At 45.5% G+C, this 22930-nt stretch overlaps 1 protein-coding gene across 1 annotated transcript in view; it reads left to right on the top strand.

Moving 5' to 3' along the window:
• slc24a1 (solute carrier family 24 member 1) overlaps positions 1-22930 on the top strand; it is a 51100-nt gene that overhangs the window by 10220 nt on the left and 17950 nt on the right. The window contains 3 exon segments of the mRNA XM_068018367.1: positions 6716-6772; positions 8058-8166; positions 17683-17769. Coding sequence (XP_067874468.1) covers positions 6716-6772; positions 8058-8166; positions 17683-17769 — 253 coding nt within the window.

The raw sequence follows: 22930 nt of genomic DNA, 5'->3' as shown, positions 1-22930 counted from the left end.
TGCCAAGTATTCTCCGGAGGCAGCGAAGATGGAATGAATTGAGACGTCGCTCTTGGCTGACATACGTTGTCCAGGCCTCGCTGCCGTAGAGCAAGGTACTGAGGACACAGGCCTGATACACTCGGACTTTTGTGTTCCGTGTCATTGCGCCATTTTCCCACACTCTCTTGGCCAGTCTGGACATAGCAGTGGAAGCCTTTCCCATGCGCTTGTTGATTTCTGCATCTAGAGACAGGTTACTGGTGATAGTTGAGCCTAGGTAGGTGAACTCTTGAACCACTTCCAGAGCGTGGTCGCCAATATTGATGGATGGAGCATTTCTGACGTCCTGCCCCACGATGTTTGTTTTCTTGAGGCTGATGGTTAGGCCAAACTCATTGCAGGCAGCCGCAAACCTGTCGATGAGACTCTGCAGACACTCTTCAGTGTGAGATGTTAAAGCAGCATTGTCAGCAAAGAGGAGTTCCCTGATGAGGACTTTCCGTACTTTGGACTTCGCTCTTAGACGGGCAAGGTTGAACAACCTGCCCCCTGATCTTGTGTGGAGGAAAATTCCTTCTTCAGAGGACTTGAACGCATGTGAAAGCAGTAGGGAGAAGAAAATCCCAAAAAGTGTGGGTGTGAGAACACAGCCCTGTTTCACACCACTCAGGATAGGAAAGGGCTCTGAGGAGGAGCCACCATGTTGAATTGTGCCTTTCATATTTTCATGGAACGAGGTGATGATACTTAGTAGCTTTGGTGGGCATCCAATCTTTTCTAGTAGTCTGAAGAGTCTGCTGACGAGGTCAAAGGCTTTGGTGAGATCAATGAAAGCAATGTAGAGGGGCATCTGTTGTTCTTGGCATTTCTCCTGTATCTGATGAAGGGAGAACAGCATGTCAACGGTCGATCTCTCTGCACGAAAGCCACACTGTGCCTCAGGGTAGACGCGCTCGGCCAGCTTCTGGAGCCTGTTTAGAGCGACTCCAGCAAAGACTTTCCCCCTATGCTGAGCAGGGAGATTCCACGGTAATTGTTGCAGTCACCGCGGTCACCTTTGTTTTTATAGAGGGTGATGATATTGGCATCGCACATCACTGGCTACTAAATCCTTTAACTGACGTTTTGCTGAGTCAACATATTTGACCTTTGTCTTTAATCTATTGTTCTTTCTGTCACCACTTTGTTCTGTTCAGTCCTGAGTTATTCTCCTTGTTTCCAGTTCTAATAAAGAGCAGAAAAACGCCAAAGTGAGGTTTTCTCTTTTCATGCTGATCTTGCCCTGTATTTCCAACATTTTATTCCCAATCCAATTCCCAATGTGTTTGTGAATCTTCACCTGCCAACCAAATCCCGATGTCAGTGCGCCTGATGGACACTATCAATGGAAAGATAATCTCAATGGACGCGGCAGGACTTTCTGAGCAGCAGCTGCATCCCAGTGAACCCAGGGAGTCTTAGACACCGGGGAATCTGTTGTGTTTGGAAAACTGTAGAACCTCCGAGTGCTTCATTCACCCAAATCCACAGTGTTCTTATAGACTTGGAATACAGAATAGAGGATTGTGGATAGAGGATTGGTAACAGACAGAAGCAGAGAGTGGGCATAAATAGGACATTTTCAAGTTGGCAGGCAGTGAATAGTGGGGTGCTGCAAGGATCAGTGCTGGGGCCTCAGCTATTTACAACCCATATTAATGACTTGGATGAAGAGATGGAGAGTAATGTATCTAAGTTTGCTGATGATACAGGGTAGGTGGAGAGGTAAGCTGCGGGGAGGATGTGGAGAGGCGGCAAAGAGATATAGACAGGTTAAGTGAGTGGGCAACAAGATGGCAAATTGAGTATAATGTAGGGAAGAGTGAAGTTGTTCACTTTGGTCGTCAAAACCGAAAAGCAGAATATTTTTTAAAAGGTGCGAAACTGGTAAGTGTTGATGTTCAGAGAGACTTGGGTGTACTTGTACAAGGAACACACAAAATTAACATGCAGGTGCAGCAGACTATTAGGAAGGCAAATAGCATGTTGACCTTTATTGCAAGGGGATTGGAGTATAGGAATAAAGAAGTCTTACTAAAATTGTACAGGACTTTGGTGAGACTGCACCTGGAATACTGTGTGCAGTTTTGGTCTCCAAAGTAAGAAAGGATATACTTGCACTGGAGGCAGTGCAGCGAAGATTTACTAAATTAGTCCCTGGGATGAGGGGGTTGTTCTATGATGAGAGGCTGAGTAAATTGGGCCTATATTCTCTGGAGTTTAGAAGAATGAGAGGCGATCTCATTGAGACATACAAGATTCTGAAAGGGCTGGATAGGGTAGAAGCTGAGAGATTGTTCCCACTGTTCAGGGAATCTTGAACACGGGGACACAGTCTCAGGATAAGGGGCCGATCATTCAGGACTGAGATGAAGAGAAATCACTTCACTCAAATCTTTGGAATTCTCTATCCCAGAGGATTGTGGATGCTCCATCATTGAATACATTTAAGACTGGGATAGATTTTTGGTCTCACAGGGAATCCAGGGAAATGGGGAGTGGGCAGGAAAGTGGAATTGAAGCCCAAGATCAGCCATGATCGTATTGAATGGTGGAGCAGGCTCGATGGGCCGAATGGTCTACGCCTGCTCCTATTTCTTATGTTCTTGCAATACAGTCTTGGTTGTGTCCGTTTGAGAAGAATGTACTTGAGACACATGAAGCCTTTCTTTAAAAGGAATCTGTCCTGTTGAGTGGAGATTACAGGAGCTTCAAACGAGGAAATGAGTCAGATTGTATGCAATGTACTCACTCTTTCCTCTGTGTAACCTCCAACATGAGTTTGTCTGACAGGGACGTTCCTCATAATTTAGTCTGACTCTAATCCTGTTTTACCTTGACCCATCTTAAACCAATTGCTATGGAGTTTCCGAAACCATTAAGGTTGTGGAGCGAGAGTGACAGAGTCTGGAACATGTGTTGATTCTTTGCGGAATATTAAAAGTGCACTTCCGGTCACTGTGGTGGTTCCTTTGTGATCTCCAATGATCCATGTAGGGAACAGATGGGGGAAGGGAAAACTTGTCTTGTTACATTTGCCAGTTCTGATGAAAGGTCACTGACTGGGTAGGTGGTGGTGTAGTGGTATTATCACTGGACTAGTAACCCAGAGTATTCCTCTGGGGACATGGGTTCGAATCCCACCACAGCAGAAGGTGGAATTTGAATTTAATTAATAAATCTGGAATTAAAAGCTAGTCTAATGATGGCCATGAAACCATTGTCGAACCCAAACTGAGCATCACTGAGCAGGTTATTGCTAAGCAAGTGCCGCTTGATGGCACTGTTGATGACACCTTCCATCACTTTACTGATGATTGAGAGTAGACTGATGGGGCGGTAATTGGCCGGGTCGGACTTGTCCTGCTTTTTGTTTACAGGACATACCTGGGCAATTTTCCACATTGCAGGGTTGATGCCAGTGTTGTAGCTGTACTGGAACAGCTTGGCTCGGGGCGCGGCAAGCTCTGGAGCACAGGTCTTCAGTACTATTGCCGGAATATTGTCAGGGCCCATAGCTTTTGCAGTATCCAGTGCCTTCAGTCGTTTCTTAATATCACACGGAGTGAATCGAATTGGCTGAAGTCTGGCATCTGTGATGCTGGGGACTTCAGGAGGAGGCCGAGATGGATCATCAACTCGGCACTTCTGGCTTAAGATTGTTGCTTCAGCCTTATCTTTCGCACTGATGTGCTGGGCTCCCCCATCATTGAGGATGCGGATATTTGTGGAGTCACCTCCTCCAGTTAGTTGTTTAATTGTCCACCACCATTCATGACTGGATGTGGCAGGACTGCAGAGCTTAGATCTGATCTGTTGGTTATGGGATCGCTTAGCTCTGTCTATCGCATGCTGCTTATGCAGTTTGGCATGCAAGTAGTCCTGGGTTGTAGCTTCACCAAGTTGACACCTCATTTTGAGGAATGCCTGGTGCTGCTCCTGGCATGCCCTCCTGCACTCTTCATTGAACCAGGGTTGGTCTCCTGGCTTGATGGTAATGGTAGAGTGGGGGATGTGCCGGGCCATGAGGTTACAAATTGTCCTGCTGCTGATGGTCCACAGCGCCTCATGGATGCCCAGTTTTGCATTGCTGGATCTGTTTGAAATCTATCCCATTTAGCACAGTGTTAGTGCCACACAACACAATGGAGGGTATCCTCAGTGTGAAGATGGGACTTTATCTTCGCAAGGACTGTGCGATGGTCACTCCTACCAATACTGTCATGGACAGGTGCATCTGCGGCAGGAAGATGTGTGAGGATGAGCTCAAGTATGTTTTTCACTATTGTTGGTTCCCTCAGTACTTGCCACAGACCCAGTCTAGCAGATATATCCTTTAGGCCTCGGCCAGCTCGGTCAGTAGTGATGCTACTGAGCCACTCTTGGTGATGGACATTGAAGTCCCTCAGCCAGAGTACATTCTGTGCCCTTGCCACCCTCAGTGCTCCCTCCAAGTGGTGTCCAACACGGAGGAGTGCTGATTCATCAGCTGAGGGCAGCAGTAAGTGATAATCAGCAGGAGGTATCATGCCCATATTTGACCTGATGCCACAAGACATCATGGGGTCCAGAGTCGATGTTGAGGACTCCCAGGGCAATTCCCTCCCAACTGTATATCACTGTTCTGCCACCTCTGCTGGGTCAGGACATACCCAGGGATGGTGATGGTCATGTCTGGGACATTGTCTGTCAGGTATGATTTGGTGAGTATGACTTTATCAGGCTGTTGCTTGACTAGTCTGTGGTACAGCTCTCCCAACTTTAGCACAATCCCCCAGACGTTAGTAAGGAGGACTTTGCAGGATTGACAGGACTGGGTTTGCCGTTGTCGTTTCTGGTGTCTAGGTCGATGCCAGGTGGCCCGTCCAGTTTCACTGCTTATTGACTTCATAGTGGTTAGATACAACTGAGCCATTTCAGAGGGCATGTAAGAGGCAACCACATTGCTGTGGGTCTGGAGTCACATGTAGGTCAGACCAGGTAAGGACGGCAGATTTCCTTCCCTAAAGGACATTAGTGAACCAGATGGGTTTTTACAACAATCGACAATGGTTTCATGGCCATCATTAGACTAGCTTTTTAATTCCAGATTTTCTTTTATTAATTAAATTCAAATTCCACCTTTTACCATGGCGGGAGTTGAACCCATGTCCCCAGGTGAATATCCTGGGTCTCTGGGTTATTAGTCCAGTGACAATACCACTAGGCCACTGCCTCCCCTTGTTGCATGAAAAGGTTTGTAATCCCACAAATAAAGGGTCTTATTTTTAAACACATTCTCTGAGAGCTGCAGTGCGCTCATTAACCAGCTCCCACCACCTATCTCAACATTGCTCATACTGCACTTACACTGAGAGACATCAATCCAGGGCAGGGCCTTCACTGGGTGCATTCAATGTACCTATAAATTTGCGCTGTGAGAGACACATTTTCCTTCTTCCCACCTTCCCTCCCTCCGTGTCTCCCCCTCCATCCTCCTCCTTTCCCCCCTTCTACCATCCTCCTCCAACACCCTCTCTCCTACCATTCACTTTCCCTCCTCGTTCCCACTGCCCCACCACCACAAAATGATTTCTGGTCTGATTATATTTATTGCGCAGACAAATCACATTTAAATCCAATTTGCTAATGAGCAAGGATTCTGTTGTCAAATCAGGGCTGATAAACACACTGTACAAAGAAACTGAAATTCCTTAGTCATTCCCTGGATAGAACGGCTATGTGTTGTTTTAGAGAACGATTCTGTGTTGTGTTGTGGTTGGGAGTTGGGGGTGGGCTTGGGGGTTGGCGGTTGGGAGTTGGGGGTGGGCTTGGGGGTTGGCGGTTGGGGGTGAGGGTGGGGTTGTGTTGGAGTTGGGGGTTGGGGGTTGGAGTTGTGTGTTGGTGTTGTGTTGTGTTGGTGTTGTGTTGTGTTGGCAGTGGGGGGTGGGGTTGTGTTGGGGTTTATTGGGGCTGTGTTGGAATTGTGGGTTGAGGTTGGGTTGTGTTGGGATTGTGTTGGGTTGTGTTGGGGTTTATTGGGGCTGTGTTGGAATTATAGGTTGGGGTTGGGTTGTGTTGTGTTGGGATTGTGTTGGGATTGTGTTGGGTTGTGTTGGGTTGTGTTGGGGTTTATTGGGGCTGTGTTGGAATTGTGGGTTGGGGTTGGGTTGTGTTGGGATTGTGTTGGGTTGTGTTGGGGTTTATTGGGGCTGTGTTGGAATTATAGGTTGGGGTTGGGTTGTGTTGTGTTGGGATTGTGTTGGGATTGTGTTGGGTTGTGTTGGGTTGTGTTGGGGTTTATTGGGGCTGTGTTGGAATTGTGGGTTGGGGTTGGGTTGTGTTGGGATTGTGTTGGGTTGTGTTGGGGTTGTTCTCAGTCTGAACATCACCACCTTTATCATTATAAAAGGAATCTATAAGTGAACGTCAAAGGAAAATGCCCCCTCCAATATGAAGCCCTGTGGATGTCGTGTTAGATTTGGAGGATAGTGAGTTATCAGGAGAGACTGGAAAAAGTTGGACTTTCATCCTTGAACAAAGAGATTTTTCACTTTTGCTTGTTAAGCTTTGCAAAACAATATTGCGGGAGAGATACTGTGGGAGTTTGTCACAAGGAGACAACAGCTATTTCTCATTCAATGCTTTCTGCAGCCCAATGCTGTAAAACATCTCAATTGTGAATAATTTCCAATTTCTCTTCACTTACATGGAGAAGAGAAGTGATTCAGAGTCCAAGGAAGAAGAAAGGGATGATAACAACAGGCTCAAGGTAAAAGTCAAAACCACCAAAGACTCAGATGGTTTATATATAGAACAGTGGAAACCTGGGAATGGGTGATAGGTTTTAATTTAATCAATGGACTTAATGGATAGCTTCAGAAGGCTTAGATACAGAATTATGAGTATCTAGGAGTTAATTATAAAGCTACAATCAAACCAAGAACAAGATTGCCAATCTATATAGAGATAACTTGTCAGTTCCAATCAACCTCGTTACTGTTTCACCACTAACCTAACAGGTTCCTTAACAGTGTGAATATGGTGACACAGAGCGTTGGAACCTCAGTGATCTTTGCCAGAGACTGGTAGTACATGGAATTACATTCCCCATTCCTCTGGACTCAGCTGTTCCATTATATGGAAGAGTCATATGGAGGCCAGAGGGAAGTAGAGAGAATGAAGGGTAGGATTGCCCCAGACAGGCTGGAACATTTCGTATTGACTGGTTGCAGAGTGAGTCTGATGTAGCTGTAGACTGTGTATTTTAATGGACTCCCCATTTACAAGAACAACTTGCATTTGTATAGCACCTTTATTTTATTTTTATTTATTTATTTAGAGATACAGCACTGAAACAGGTCCTTCGGCCCACCGAGTCTATGCCAACCAACAACCACCCATTTCTACTAATCCTACATTAATTCCATAATCTCGACCACATCCCCACTATTCTCCTACCAACACTAGGGGCAATTTACAATGGCCAATTTACCTATCAACCTGCAAGTCTTTGGCTGTGGGAGGAAACCGGAGCACCCGGCGGAAACCCACACGGTCACAGGGAGAACTTGCAAACTCCACACAGGCAGTACCCAGAACTGAACCCGGGTCGCTGGAGCTGTGAAGCTGCGGTGCTAACCACTGCGCCATCCGTAGTAAAACATCCCTAAACGCTTCACAGGAATGTTATCAAACAAAACCGCGCCCCATAAGGAGATATTAGGACAGGTGACCAAAAACTTGGTCAAAGAGGGAGGTTTTAAGAAGCGACTTGAAGGGAAAGAGAGGCGGAGGGGTTTAGGGAGGGGATTCCAGAGGTTAGGGCCCAGGCAGCTGAAGTCAAGGCCACCAATGGTGGAGCGAAGAAAATCTGGGCTGCTCAAGAGGTGAGAATTAGAGGAGTGCAGAGATTTATTTGGGAAAATTATTCACCAATAGTATTGAGTTCCCATTTGTTCAACATTTTATGTGAAGTTGAACCAATTACTTTTGAACACGCTTGTGCATCTCTGGTGTAAACAATATGTTGGTGTGTTTTCTTGTTTAATGTTTAGCCCAAAGCCATTCTAACACGAGGAAGCAGCACGCCCTCACTACACAACAGCATGCTCCGGAACACCATCTTCCAGCTCATGATCAATACGCTGGACCCCTTGACTGAAGGTAAATGACAGAAACTCAAGTCTAGTAACAGTGAGAGTTGCTTATTTAGCAACTGGGGGCCTCGCCAAATTGGTTCATTGATAGTGAGCAGAACATGTCAGGCGCCCTGAAAGAGGCAGTCCCTTTGCTGAAAAGTGGGATGTTTGGTTTTCTGCATTTGCTAAACAAGTAGGAAATAGTGTTTGCCTCTGCAGCAAAATTATTTCAATATTAACTCATTGATTAACTGTTCATTAGTGAAACCCAATGAAATAACATTGTCCTTTCGATGATATCACATGACACTGGATGGAATGTCTACTTTCTTAACTTTAGGTGAAGCTCTGATAAGAGCCAGTTTTAGTGGGAGACAAATCCACCAATTGCATCCTTTCTTTGACAACTTTCTTGTACAGCCAATATCTAATTGTACACGAAAAGTTCCACTTTTTTTCTCTGGAAAATGGACATTGAGAAGAAGGAAGAAATTGGAGTGACAGTATTGAATGATTTGCTAATTTACCTTGATCAGAATCAAGGCTTTAAGTGCACTGTGTTGGAAAGAATTGGCATAATTTTCATTCCTGGATTCTAACCTGGAGCAACATTTAATTCCACAACCCAGAACTAACCAGAGTTCTGAACAAGATTCAGAAGTTGTTACCACTTATCTTAGTGCAAGATCAGCTGAGGCCCAATGGGCCATTAATAAACAGCAATAAATTATACATTTACATTTTTTCCTCACTTCCCCCAAATTAGATCGTTCTTATTTCCCAAAATTTAGTCTAAAGAACAGGCAAGGCGCCTGGTGTATCTCTAGATGCAGTTAGTAGTAATTACATGCCAGCAACTTAATGGTCGACATAACACAAGATATAAGAGCCACACGGTCCCTTGAATCAGCTCTGCCATTATTCCAATCATGGCTGATCCATCTCAACTCCACCTTCCTGTATTGTCCACATATCCCTTAATCCCTTTAGTATCCAAAAATCTATTGATCTCTCTTGAATATACTCAACAACTGAGCATCCACAGTTCTCTAGGGTTCTCTAGGAATTCCAAAACTTCACAACTTTTTGAGTGAGGACATTTCTCCTCATTTTACTCCTAAATGGGCAACACCTCATTCTGAGGCTGTGACCCTTAATTCTAGACTCCCCAGTCAGGGGAAACATCCTCCCAACATTTACCCTATCAGTCCTCTTAAGAATTTTACATGTTTCAATGAAATCACTTCTCATTCTTCTAAATTCTGGGGAATATAGGCCTAACTTCTACCTGCCTCTCCCTCTACCTGCCTCTCCCTCAATCTCCCTCTCCCTCTCCCTCTACCTGCCTCTCCCTCTACACGGCACCAGATCATCAAACAACCTGAAAAAAGGCTTAAAATTCTCAATAAAATGTTGACCTTTTATCTCATTTGTGTGTCAATCTCCTTTCTTGCTGTCAAACTGTCTCTGGCCCCTAATCACACTGAAGGATTACCAACTCTGCCTTTCAAAAATAGATAAGCAGAGAGTGGAGGCTAAGCAGATAACTGAGACTCACAACTGCTGACAAAGCCGTCCAAACCATGCCGAGTGGAAACTTGTATAACTCCTTCCCATTCCATCATTTAAAAAAAAAACCTCACTAGATCACACCTATCGGGAATGTCACTGAGACAAACTCAGTTATTGTGAAGTCCTTCCATCAGTTGTAAAAATTTACACTGAACCCCATAAGGTCCTTTCAACAGTCTCAGTGAAGATGTTTGTCACTCGACATGTCCATCCTCATGGCAACCTGCCTTCACACAGCCAATTGGAAAGTGTCCTAGAGACTCTTCATTACACCATTGAATCATTTTGAACTGTCAGTCAAACAGCTTTTCCCCCATCTCCAATATTTTTATAACTATTAAACAAAAAAGTGTTTAAAGAAAATTTAAAACAAACATCATTTTTAAAACCCCTATGGTTTTTCTCCTGGGGTTTTCCTGGTAGTCAATAGTTGGAGACCCACACATAGGCGCACCCACACTTTTTGGGATTTTCTTCTCCCTGCTGCTTTCACATGCGTTCAAGTCCTCTGAAGAAGGAATTTTCCTCCACACAAGATCAGGGGGCAGGTTGTTCAACCTTGCCCGTCTAAGAGCGAAGTCCAAAGTACGGAAAGTCCTCATCAGGGAACTCCTCTTTGCTGACGATGCTGCTTTAACATCACACACTGAAGAGTGCCTGCAGAGTCTCATCGACAGGTTTGCGGCTGCCTGCAATGAATTTGGCCTAACCATCAGCCTCAAGAAAACAAGCATCGTGGGGCAGGACATCAGAAATGCTCCATCCATCAATATTGGCGACCACGCTCTGGAAGTGGTTCAAGAGTTCACCTACCTAGGCTCAACTATCACCAGTAACCTGTCTCTAGATGCAGAAATCAACAAGCGCATGGGAAAGGCTTCCACTGCTATGTCCAGACTGGCCAAGAGAGTGTGGGAAAATGGCGCACTGACACGGAACACAAAAGTCCGAGTGTATCAAGCCTGTGTCCTCAGTACCTTGCTCTATGGCAGCGAGGCCTGGACAACGTATGTCAGCCAAGAGCGACGTCTCAATTCATTCCATCTTCGCTGCCTCCGGAGAATACTTGGCATCAGGTGGCAGGACCGTATCTCCAACACAGAAGTCCTCGAGGCGGCCAACATCCCCAGCTTATACACACTACTGAGTCAGCGGCGCTTGAGATGGCTTGGACATGTGAGCCGCATGGAAGATGGCCCAAAGACACATTGTACAGCGAGCTCGCCACTGGTATCAGACCCACCGGCCGTCCATGTCTCCACTTTAAAGACGTCTGCAAACGCGACATGAAGTCCTGTGACATTGATCACAAGTCGTGGGAGTCAGTTGCCAGCGATCGCCAGAGCTGGCGGGCAGCCATAAAGACGGGGCTAAAGTGTGGCGAGTCGAAGAGACCTAGCAGTTGGCAGGTGAAAAGACAGAGACGCAAGGGAAGAGCCAACTGTGTAACAGCCCCGACAAACAAATTTCTCTGCAGCACCTGTGGAAGTCTGTTACTCTAGTATTGGCCTTTATAGCCACTCCAGGCGCTGCTCCACAAACCACTGACCACCTCCAGGCACTTACCCATTGTCTCCCGAGACAAGAAGGCCAAAGAGAGAATAGTTGGAGATTAACTTTTAATTCCTAAAGTCTCTAGGACAATTCTGGAGGGTTGGCAACTCTACATGGGGAAGATTATAGCAACAAAATACAAAAAAGTCTCCTATTGAGTCAATCAGGAAGCTCTTGGTCTACATTGGAACCAGGAATAGCCCGAGATCCCTGTGTTTGCTGAGTTTGATTGGGGGAGGGTGGAAATCAGTTAACTTCCACTACTGATTGCCACCTCATGACTCCTGCTGGTAAGCCTGCTTATGGAGTTTGGGGGGGGGGGGGGGGTAGAATTGCTCCCAGCTGTGATGTCGCCTCCCCATGATAAACAGCCTTCCAACACTCACCCTCTTAGGTCACACATAAAGAAACAAAGACTTACATTTCTATAGCACCTTTCACAACTTCAGGACATCCCAAAGTTCTCACAGCCAGTGAAGGACTTGCCTGGTCACTATTATAATGTTGGAAACATGGTAGTCAATTTATGAACAGCAAGATCCCACAAACAGCAATGTGATAATGACCAGGTAATCTGTTTTAGTGATGGTGGTGTAGGGTTAAATATTGGCCCAGGAGGAAATCTGAAATGAGAACAGAAAGTGCCGGAAATATTCAGCAGGTCTGGCAGTATCTGTGGAGAGAGAAACAAGAGTTAATGTTTCAGGTCTGTGACCTTTCAGCAGAACAAGGAATGGCAGCTTTTCCTCATTCTGGCTGCTACGGGGAATCACAATGTACAGTGGGGAAGATAATGAAATCTCTCGCTTGCCCTGCATCGATCAGTGGGACTGACCATTATAAAAGAGGATAGATTAATGAACACAGCAGCATGTTGCATTGACAGATCGTGGGGTCAGCATTCCAACAAATCCCCTTCTCACCACCTCCCCATCTTCACACTATTGGCGATAGCTCCTCTGGTTCTAATATATTTATAAATGCAGCAGCCGGAGCAAATAATTCAGTCCTTTCCTCTCTCCATTTCTCTCACTTCCCCCGTTCTCAAACTTATCTCATTGTTTCTGAAACTCTACCTCTTTCCGATAACTGTTAGCCCTGACTCGATGGGCCGAATGACCTCTTTCGGTGCCGGAAACGACTCCCTGACTTTCCTTCTCACTTCTGAGGAAGGGTCACTGAGCTGAAACATTAACTCTTTCTCTCTCCACAGATGCTGTCAGACCAGCTGAGCATTTCCAGTGTTTCTTGTTTTACCAACCTTTGTGTCCCAGCTGATTGAATGTGTATCAGGCAAATGAAAGTCTTGGGTTTTAATCAGATTTATTGCACCCTGGGGGGGTCGGAGCTTCACACAGGTTGTTTGCTGTTAGTAGTGGGTGTGAGACTGTTACCAGGGCTCCAAGAGTTAGATGATGAGAAGAGATTTAATTAGCAAGCTTTGGATTCCCTGCAATATTGAAGGTTAAGGGATCATTTGATTGAGGTTATTAAGACTTTGAAAGGAATTGATAGGTGAGACAGAGAGAAACATTTTCTGCTGGTAGGGAGTCCAGGACTGGGAGTCAGGCCATTCAGGAGAGAAGTTGAGACATTCCTTCTCACAAAGGGTGGTAGAAATGTAGAATCCTTTCCACAAAAAGCAGTACTCAATTAATAATTTAAATCTAAGACTGATAGATTTTTGCTAGGCGAGGTATCAGGGATATGGAGCCAATGCAGGTGAATGGAGTTAAGATACAGATCAATCATGATCTCAGTAAACAGCAGAGCGGGCTGACGGGTCACACATCAGGCTAAACTAAAGCTGCTGAGAATTTTCAGCTTTGTCACCCGGTTAATATCAATCATTTCAGGTTAGTTCCAGCATGGGTTTGATACAGAATATTGTCCCTACTACACCACCTCAAACAGCAGATCTCAACTCCAACTCCCCTCCTTCTGCATCAACATTCTCATGCCCCACGCCATCCATTCTCACAGAGACAGACTTTATAAATCAAACCCATTGCAGCTCATTCACACTGCAGGAACCCCAAGTGGACTCGGAGCTGCCGAGGGCAGTTTATGAATGGGGTTAATTCTAAATCCCAGTTCCCAGACTCATTCCACCAATCAGTCTCCCGACATCAGCATTTATCAGAATGTTCGCAAATCCAATCCTTTCATTGGACGATGCAATAAAACTAACAGAATCAGAAACCGGTTATCTGATTGGATATTTTGGATCTAAAAGCAAAGTTCTCTCCTGTCACAGGAAACTCACTGGCTATTTTAACAAATGGAATTTCACATGTCAGTGGTTTGGTGTTTGGACCAGTTTAGACCCCCCATTGAATTTGATCCCAGGCCGCATCCCTGTCCTCTCTGATCACAGACTGCAGCTGACGGTTAATGCAAATTTTGAGAGGGTTTTTGATCAAGTTCACACTGGTGCTGTCTTTAACACTTGTTTGCCCTGATTCTTTTTATGCTGTAGAGATTATATCAGATGGGAATGTAAAACCTTCTATGTCCAAGAAAAAACAAGGTAAGTGAGGAGGCTCCAAACATCCCATTGTGTCATCAGTATCTCATCATTTACACACCTCCATTTACATTATTAGTATTTTTGGGATATATTTTCCTCTGGGTGAGTCTGAACTGGAGGGAGACATTTAACCAGCTTCTCATCCATTACTCTAAACTATGCTCACTGCCTGAAATGGGTGTACAGAAAGTCACAGGAAAATTCTCATTAAGGGCTTGTTAAAGGCCGTTGCTAAGCAACGTGTGCAGTTTTGTATTTTTGCAGTTTTTGATAGAACATTAATCAAATTCTGAACTCTGGTCCAGATCAGGGTCAGTCATATAGGAGAATGGTAAACACAGAGACTAGTTTGCAAGTAAGGGGTTAACAGGTTAGGGAGGTGTTTGCACAGAATGTGGTTGTCACTTTTTAACTAACCCAGCTGACATGGACAGTCTTAACGTGGCCCAGGAAAAGAAGTTCAGATCAGACTGGGGGAGACCATTGGCTGGATTTTCATAGATTTTCTGTCCATTCGTAATCAATTTCGTGTTACATTTACATCAGCCCATTAATATATCTGAACTCTACCTGTATGTGCATGTGTTTGTATTTGTCCACTGAGAGCTAGAAATTCGTGTATTCCTTTATTTTGGGAGCACGGGCTGCAATTCGCAAACCTACACCCATTCAGATCGAGGTGGGCAGCACATGAATTTGGTGCATCATCTCATCGACATAATTGTCATGTTTGGCTCAGTAACGTACTGCTTCCTTCATCCTAATGCTGACGGATGTCTCTGCATTCAGCAGGAGAGCCCAGTAGCGTTGGTCACAAACCACATGGTGCAGCTAGCCAGCTCTGCTCAATGGCAGGCTATCCCTCTTAAAGGGAAGCTGCTCTGAAGAATAGTGCTGCAATTTAAATGATGGCAAAGTGAACACCAGGGCAGAGAGAGGGTTCCAGGATGACGGATGTGGTGCTGGATGCATTAGTGGTAGAAGTCAGCAGGAGGAGAGAGGCCATGATTCTGCGCGGGGTGGGGGTGGGGAGATGGGAAGGCAGGAGGCCCTCAAGAACCACTTTCAGAAGGGAATGGGAGCAGGTGAACAGGAAGGTCGGGCCCTGAGAACCTGGCAGTAGTACCACCAGATGTCTAGTGATGTCACGCCTACCCATTGCTCTACCAGCCTCTCACACTGCTTAACGCACCACACTCCTATCTCTCACCCAGCAGCACTCCCTGGCACTCAGGACTCACACCTAACATCCAGATACTCCTCCTCACCCTCACATACCTACCAATGCTGCCAGCCTCAGACCTACCTCTCACTGGCTCCACATACCTCCATCCATTCAGCTATAGCAGGCATATCACACAAACACAGCACGATACAATCACTGACATTCTGCCCTCTCCCTTGCAGGATGAGGTAGCCCATAATTGCCAGAAGCAGAGGGGTGGGCAAGGACACCTGCATCTCCTGAGCCCTACCGAGGCGATGTTCTCTCCATCATGGGACCAGCTGTGTTCGAGCCTTAGGGATCCAGCATCACTGAGAACATTGAGGTTGACTCTATGTTTCTGCCTGATTCCCCACACACCCTCAGCTTGCTACCTGACATGATGAGCAAGCTGCAGATGGTATTACCATGGACCTTCTGCTTCCCAGCACAACCCCCTTTTCAAACTCCAACCTTGCCCTTCTGAGTTCCTGCTTTTAAATTCTCAAGAACTACCACCTGCCCAGCCACAGCATCCCCAGCAGGAAGAGAGATCCACAGCACTAACAAACAGGCCCCATCATTTGATCTCACACTCACAGCCACCAGCTCATAGTCTGGCACTGCACGTACCCTGGAGGCTAGGATCGAGTTTGATCACATGGTGAGTCACTGAGCAGGAGTGCACTGAAGCCAGGCCAGAGGGAAAGGATGGTTTGTGTGTCAGCTCACCGAGGGCGAAGTCGCAGGCATGTTCTGCTGTAGTGGACTCAGATGAGGACCTTGATGGAGCAGAATACAGGACAGCACAGATGGGTATACATCCCGAGATACTGGGTGCAGTGTCTGACCTGCCAGACAGTGTTCTGTCACTGTCAGGGAGCAGGGAGAAGTCTGACTCCAAGTTGGCAGAGGGAATTGTGCAAAGCTTGCCTTCTCTGCAGCCTCTGCTCCATCTCCCCTGTTGCACAGAAGCCCAGAGGCACTGCCACTGCTGCCCATGACCTGTTGCAGCCTTTGTGTGGACAGATCACCTACTCTTCCACCTTCCCTGTGAGGATGCAGCAACACTCTACAGCAAATCCAGAATTTCAATACAAAAGACCTCCAGAAGCAGTCCAGACACTTTGCAAAAGAAAAACTTGTCAAAATTACCTTCCCTGCAATTTAGGCACCTGGTTCTTTCAGGAACATGAGGGCAGGGCCCATCGTGTAGCCTCAGGCCTGATCTTTGCAGAGTGACGTCCAGGACTAGCACTGCCCAAATTCAGGATCTTGGCGTCGCATCAGATGGTTAGGCTGTGTGATGTCAGGGTGGCTCTGCTTCACAGCAAATGCTGGGGTCATCAGCGTGGGCACCATTTAAACAGGCCTTGCCAGATAGGCCACACTGTTGGCAGCACTGGCCACAGAAAGCCACGCTACACAACTGTATTTTGCACCCTTTGTGTGCATATGTTTGTATCTGTGTGCACAAATGTGTATGTCCGCGTACACGTGTGAATCTTCATGCATGGCTCTGTGTATAACTCCATGCTTTCTGTAGCTGTGTTGTGAATATGTACATGTGAGTTGGGTGAGCCTATGTACATTTGTTTGTGTGTGTGTGTGATCAGGAATATCTCAGTATGACACTCCGTGCCTGCCCCCTATTCAGTGTTGAAGGACAGGCTGTGATTTGTTGATACACAGTCGTGCTAAGGACTGATTTTTGCTGCAAGCATCAGGATTATTTTCGGGTTCTGACCATGCTCCTTGTCATAGCGTGCCAGCCAGCTGAATTTTATGGGAGGCAGCGAATTAGTAACCCCCTCCAGCTCTCTGGGAAAATTCTCCCCTAATTTTCTGCTGTTACAGACTGACGCTGCCTGGCTACAAGATGTGGATAAAATTGTGTTAGTGATTGGAACAGCAGCAGGTTGTTTAACATTTGGAATCTTCTTGTATTCTATTTGTGAAAATCCTCAGAAGTGCCTGTGGGATTTGGGAATCTGTTTGGACCCATTTCCCTGGCCTGGCCTGGACCTGGAATGATTGAGACCAGGTCAATGCAGATTCAGCCTGAGTTAAGTAGTTTGTTTCAGTAATTGCAGGTTAGATCATTGTTCCTTGTTTGTTTAATCTTTTACAAGGAGGATTAACTTTAACTGTAGATTTCCCTTGAAGAGGTTCATAAGATAAAGATGGTTTAAGAGGCGAATTGTTTTGCCTGAGTTTGTCCATCTGAAAATGTTACCACTCTGTCCCCTCTCCATCACCTCATCTAACTAGACTGTTTCCAATATCCTACCCTGACCAAGGGTTAGTCACTCTGGCTGAATCACAGAAAGACCCATTCAGCCTGTCGAAGATGTTCTTCTTGATATTTGTCCTAAATTGACCTTTCACCATCTTTAGTTCAGACTCCCTTGGCCTTTGTTTGCCTTGGTGGTGTTCTCAACTTACCTCGCAAAACTCTTCGATACCTTATAAGGGTGCTCTGTCAGTAGCCTCTGTACAATATCCACTCACACATTCCTGCCACTCATGTTTGAGCCCCCTGGTTGTATAAAAATCACGCCTTATCAGTAACCGTGAGATACTGGCCTCTGCAGAAGTTCAGAATGGTTCTCTGTTGTGCACCAAGTCACTCAAAGTGATTCCAGAACCTTCTCCATTTATAACATCTCTTTTGTTTGCAGTGAAGTTTAAGCAGAAGGCTGAACTAATGAACAGTATGGCCAAGGGCAAGGAAAGATCAAAAGATCAACAAGGAAACAAAATGAAAGGTGAGAACAGAGCATAACAGATTCCGAGGAATGTGTTAAACTGGGTGGGAAGTGGAAATGTGAATAATGACATCACAATCTGTGAGTCCAAGAAGAAACATTCTCCCTTCTTGTCTGAAGCATGAGATTGAGTTTTATGCCTGAAACACATACAGGAACTGACACTTTACAAATCCTCTCATATGACTCCCACCAGGGAACTGGGCAGTTTGACCCTGTACCTTGTACATTTTGTGGTCATATACCCTCCCGCCTGACCAACTGAATCACAAATAAATAGCAATGGCTCTACCAGTACAGCCAGTGGATTGTTGTAGGACTGAGAAAGCAGAATTCTGCTGCTGAGATGCTATTAATATCTTCAGTTCTTTGCCTGGATACTTTGGTCCCCAGGGGCAGTGTGTGCAGTTGTGTGTCAGTGTTTCACTGATGTATGTTTAAGATAATTAAAGGATTCACTTGGGTAAATATGGAAAAACTATTTAATCCAGAATAAGGGGATATAACCTTAAAATTAGAGCTAGACCATTCAGGAATTAAATCAGGATGCACTTTTAACACAGAGTATTGGAAATCTGAAATTCTCTCCCCTCAAATTTTGCAAATGCTGGGGGTCAGTTGAAGCTTTCACGTCTGAGTTTGATAGGTTTTTGTTTGGTATCAAGGGATATGGAACAAAGGTGGGTAAATGGAGTTAAGGTTCAGATCAGCCATGATCTCATTGAATGGGAAAGTAGACTCAAGGGGCTGTTCCTATTTTATCCACTGTTTCAAACTGATGTTACTCATGCCAAGCCAAGTACTTTCCATCAGCTGGTGCGACAACCAATTTTGGAGCAGAAAACATCTGGAACAAGGACAGGCATTCTGATAAATGAACAGCGGAGTTTTCAGGCTTCCTTGGCTGGTGAAATGCTGGCTGTATCATCATTTTTCTTTGGATTCATTTCCTCATTTTTGGAATTCTTTGGACCCCACATCATTCCCTGTTCATGGGACTGGGCAGCCATGCTCTCCCAGACTTGCTCAGTCCTGATTTGCAATCAGCCGTACAAAGTGGTACTTGAAAGTGGCCCTTGGGACAATTGCTGTCCATCGCCACACTCTGACCCCATTTCCTCCACTTCTGGTCTAACATCCAGTGATACTGTAGAACTATGGAAACCCTTTTGTGGAGTCTGTTGGAAGAAAGTTGAAGAAGCTCAGAACCTGTTCTCCCTTGACACTGTTCTATTTTTCTTTTGCTTAACTTGTCATCTTTTATTTAGTTCTTAGGGAAGTAAATTCACAGATACTTTGACTAATTGTACCTGGAGTTTACGTGAACACTTATATTTTATGAGCCTATTGGGTAGTCACACTTGTACCTTACCAAAATGTACATTCTGATACATATTCTCTAAAGCCATCGTACTTTGATTACACAGAAACCAACGGGAGGAATCTGTCCAGTTTCTTGGAACGTCTGCACTTGCATTCAGAGTTCTTTACGTTTGAAACATTCTCACTTACTGTGTGGATGGTAACCATGATGTTGTTCCATCAATATTCTTTACTTTCCTGCTCTGGCCGACTGTGTCTCCTCCATTTATTCAATTCCAAGAGATTTAAAAGATAATATTGAGGACTGGGAGGCCCAATTGATTTAAGCACAATCCTGTTACCTTCACAACCTTAGTCACTACTATCTGACAATTGCCAGTGTGCTGTGTGAAAGGAGTTTGCCTGATTATTCAATCTGACTGTATGATTGCTATATGATCATTGCTATATGACCATTGCTATATGATCAAGGCACAAAACTGCTTGCATTTTGGCGCAGACTGAGAGAGAGCATAACACAGGCATATGCTGGAAATGGACATGACAGCACAGGTATTTGGCAAAGTTCTGAGGCAGAGTAGCATGTATTTTGTTCAGACTTTTCTTAGTGGACTATTTGCTGATGGGTTGGTGAATGTTTGAGCTGTGGAATTTCAGGCATCCACATCAGTGTCAGGTGTTCCCAGGTAAGTACAGCACAGATCAGGTGTGGGTCTACCCCAAAGATTTGGTATAGCCCCAACTCCAGAAAGTGCCGCATACTGTCACCAGGATGACATTTTCATCTGCACACTGGCCATTTCCTGATTGCCAATTAGTACCAGAGACAATCTTGCACTATGCTCACACATTTTCGGAACAAGAGAAAGCCATTCAGCCCCTTTAATTATATTCAGGTGCTGGGCATTAACTGGTGATTTGAATTAGAATTAGAATTAGAATTAGAATTAGAACATTACAGCGCAGTACAGGCCCTTCGGCCCTCGATGTTGCGCCGACCTGTGAAACCATCTGACCTACACTATTCCATTTTCATCCATATGTCTATCCAATGACCACTTAAATGCCCTTAAAGTTGGCGAATCTACTACTGTTGCAGGCAGGGCGTTCCACGCCCCTACTACTCTCTGAGTAAAGAAACTACCTCTGACATCTGTCCTATATCTTTCACCCCTCAACTTAAAGCTATGTCCCCTCGTGTTTGCCATCATCATCCGAGGAAAAAGACTGTCACTATCCTCCCGATCTAACCCTCTGATTATCTTGTATGTCTCTATTAAGTCACCTCTCCTCCTCCTTCTCTCTAACGAAAACAACCCCAAGTCCCTCAGCCTTTCCTCGTAAGACCTTCCTTCCATACCAGGCAACATCCTAGTAAATCTCCTCTGCACCCTTTCCAAAGCTTCCACATCCTTCCTATAATGCGGTGACCAGAACTACACGCAATACTCAAGGTGCGGTCTCACCAGAGTTTTGTACAGCTGCATCATGACCTCGTGGCTCCTAAACCCGATCCCCCTACTAATAAAAGCTAACACACCATATGCCTTCTTAACAGCCCTATTAACCTGGGTAGCAACTTTCAGGGATTTATGTACCTGGACACCAAGATCTCTCTGCTCATCTACACTACCAAGAATCTTCCCATTAGCCCAGTACTCTGCATTGCTGTTACTCCTTCCAAAGTGAATCACCTCACACTTCTCCGCATTAAACTCCATTTGCCATCTCTCAGCCCAGCTCTGCAGCCTATCTATGTCCCTCTGTACCCTACAACATCCTTCGGCACTATCCACAACTCCACCGACCTTAGTGTCATCCGCAAATTTACTAACCCACCCTTCTACACCCTCATCCAGGTCATTTATAAAAATGACAAACAGCAGTGGCCCCAAAACAGAACCTTGCGGTACACCACTAGTAACTAAACTCCAGGATGAACATTTGCCATCAACCACCACCCTCTGTCTTCTTTCAGCTAGCCAATTTCTGATCCAAAGCTCTAAATCACCTTCAACCCCATACTTCCGTATTTTCTGCAATAGCCTACTGTGGGGAACCTTATCAAACGCCTTACTGAAATCCATATACACCACATCCACGGCTTTACCCTCATCCACCTGTTTGGTCACCTTCTCGAAAAACTCAATAAGGTTTGTGAGGCACGACCTACCTTTCACAAAACCGTGCTGACTATCGCAAATGAACTTATTCTTTTCAAGATGATTATAAATCCTATCTCTTATAACCTTTTCCAACATTTTACCCACAACCGAAGTAAGGCTCACAGGTCTATAATTACCAGGGCTGTCTCTACTCCCCTTCTTGAACAAGGGGACAACATTTGCTATCCTCCAGTCTTCCGGCACTACTCCTGTCGACAATGACGACATAAAGATCAACGACAACGGCTCTGCAATCTCCTCCCTGGCTTCCCAGAGAATCCTAGGATAAATCCCATCTGGCCCAGGGGACTTATCTATTTTCACACTTTCCAAAATTGCTAACACCTCCTCCTTGTGAATCTCAATCCCATCTAGTCTAGTAGGCTGTATCTCAGTAATCTCCTCGACAACATTTTCTTTCTCTACTGTAAATACTGACGAAAAATATTCATTTAACGCTTCCCCTATCTCCTCTGATTCCGCACACAACTTCCCACTACTATCCTTGATTGGCCCTAATCTAACTCTAGTCATTCTTTTATTCCTGATATACCTATAGAAAGCCTTAGGGTTTTCTTTGATCCTATCCGCCAATGACTTCTCGTGTCCTCTCCTTGCTCTTCTTAGCCCTCCCTTTAGATCCTTCCTGGCTAGCTTGTAACTCTCAAGCGCCCTAACTGAGCCTTCACGTCTCATCCTAACATAAGCCGCCTTCTTCCTCTTGACAAGCGCTTCAACTTCTTTAGTAAACCACGGCTCCCTCGCTCAACAACTTCCTCCCTGCCTGACAGGTACATACTTATCAAGGACACGCAGTAGCTGCTCCTTGAATAAGCTCCACATTTCGTTTGTGCCCATCCCCTGCAGTTTCCTTCCCCATCCTACACATCCTAAATCTTGCCTAATCGCGTCATAATTTCCTTTCCCCCAGCTATAATTCGTGCCCTGCGGTATATACCTGTCCCTGCCCATCGTTAAGGTAAACCTAACCGAATTGTGGTCACTATCACCAAAGTGCTCACCTACATCTAAATCTAACACCTGGCCGGGTTCATTACCCAGTACCAAATCCAATGTGGCATCGCCCCTGGTTGGCCTGTCAACATACTGTGTCAGAAAACCCTCCTGCACACACTGGACAAAAACAGACCCATCTAAAGTACTCGAACTATAGTATTTCCAGTCAATATTTGGAAAGTTAAAGTCCCCCATAACCACTACCCTGTTACTCTCGCCCCTGTCGAGAATCATCTTCGCTATCCTTTCCTCTACATCTCTGGAACTATTCGGAGGTCTATAGAAAACTCCCAACAGGGTGACCTCTCCTCTCCTGTTTCTAACCTCGGCCCATACTACCTCAGTAGACGAGTCCTCAAACGTCCTTTCTGCCGCTGTAATACTTTCCTTGATTAACAATGCCACACACCCCCCTCTTTTACCCTCCTCTCTGTTCTTACTGAAACATCTAAATCCCGGAACCTGCAATATCCATTCCTGCCCCTGCTCTACCCATGTCTCCGAAATGGCCACAACATCAGGATCCCAGGTACCAACCCATGCTGCAAGCTCACCCACCTTATTCTGGATGCTCCTGGCGTTGAAGTAGACACACTTTAAACCAAGTTCTTGCTTGCCAGTGCCCTCTTGCGTCCCTGTAACCTTATCCCCTACCT

The sequence above is a fragment of the Heterodontus francisci genome, chromosome 38 (genome assembly GCF_036365525.1).
Source record: "Heterodontus francisci isolate sHetFra1 chromosome 38, sHetFra1.hap1, whole genome shotgun sequence".
Lineage (NCBI taxonomy): Eukaryota > Metazoa > Chordata > Chondrichthyes > Heterodontiformes > Heterodontidae > Heterodontus > Heterodontus francisci.
This window is presented reverse-complemented; position numbering and strand designations above follow the sequence as displayed.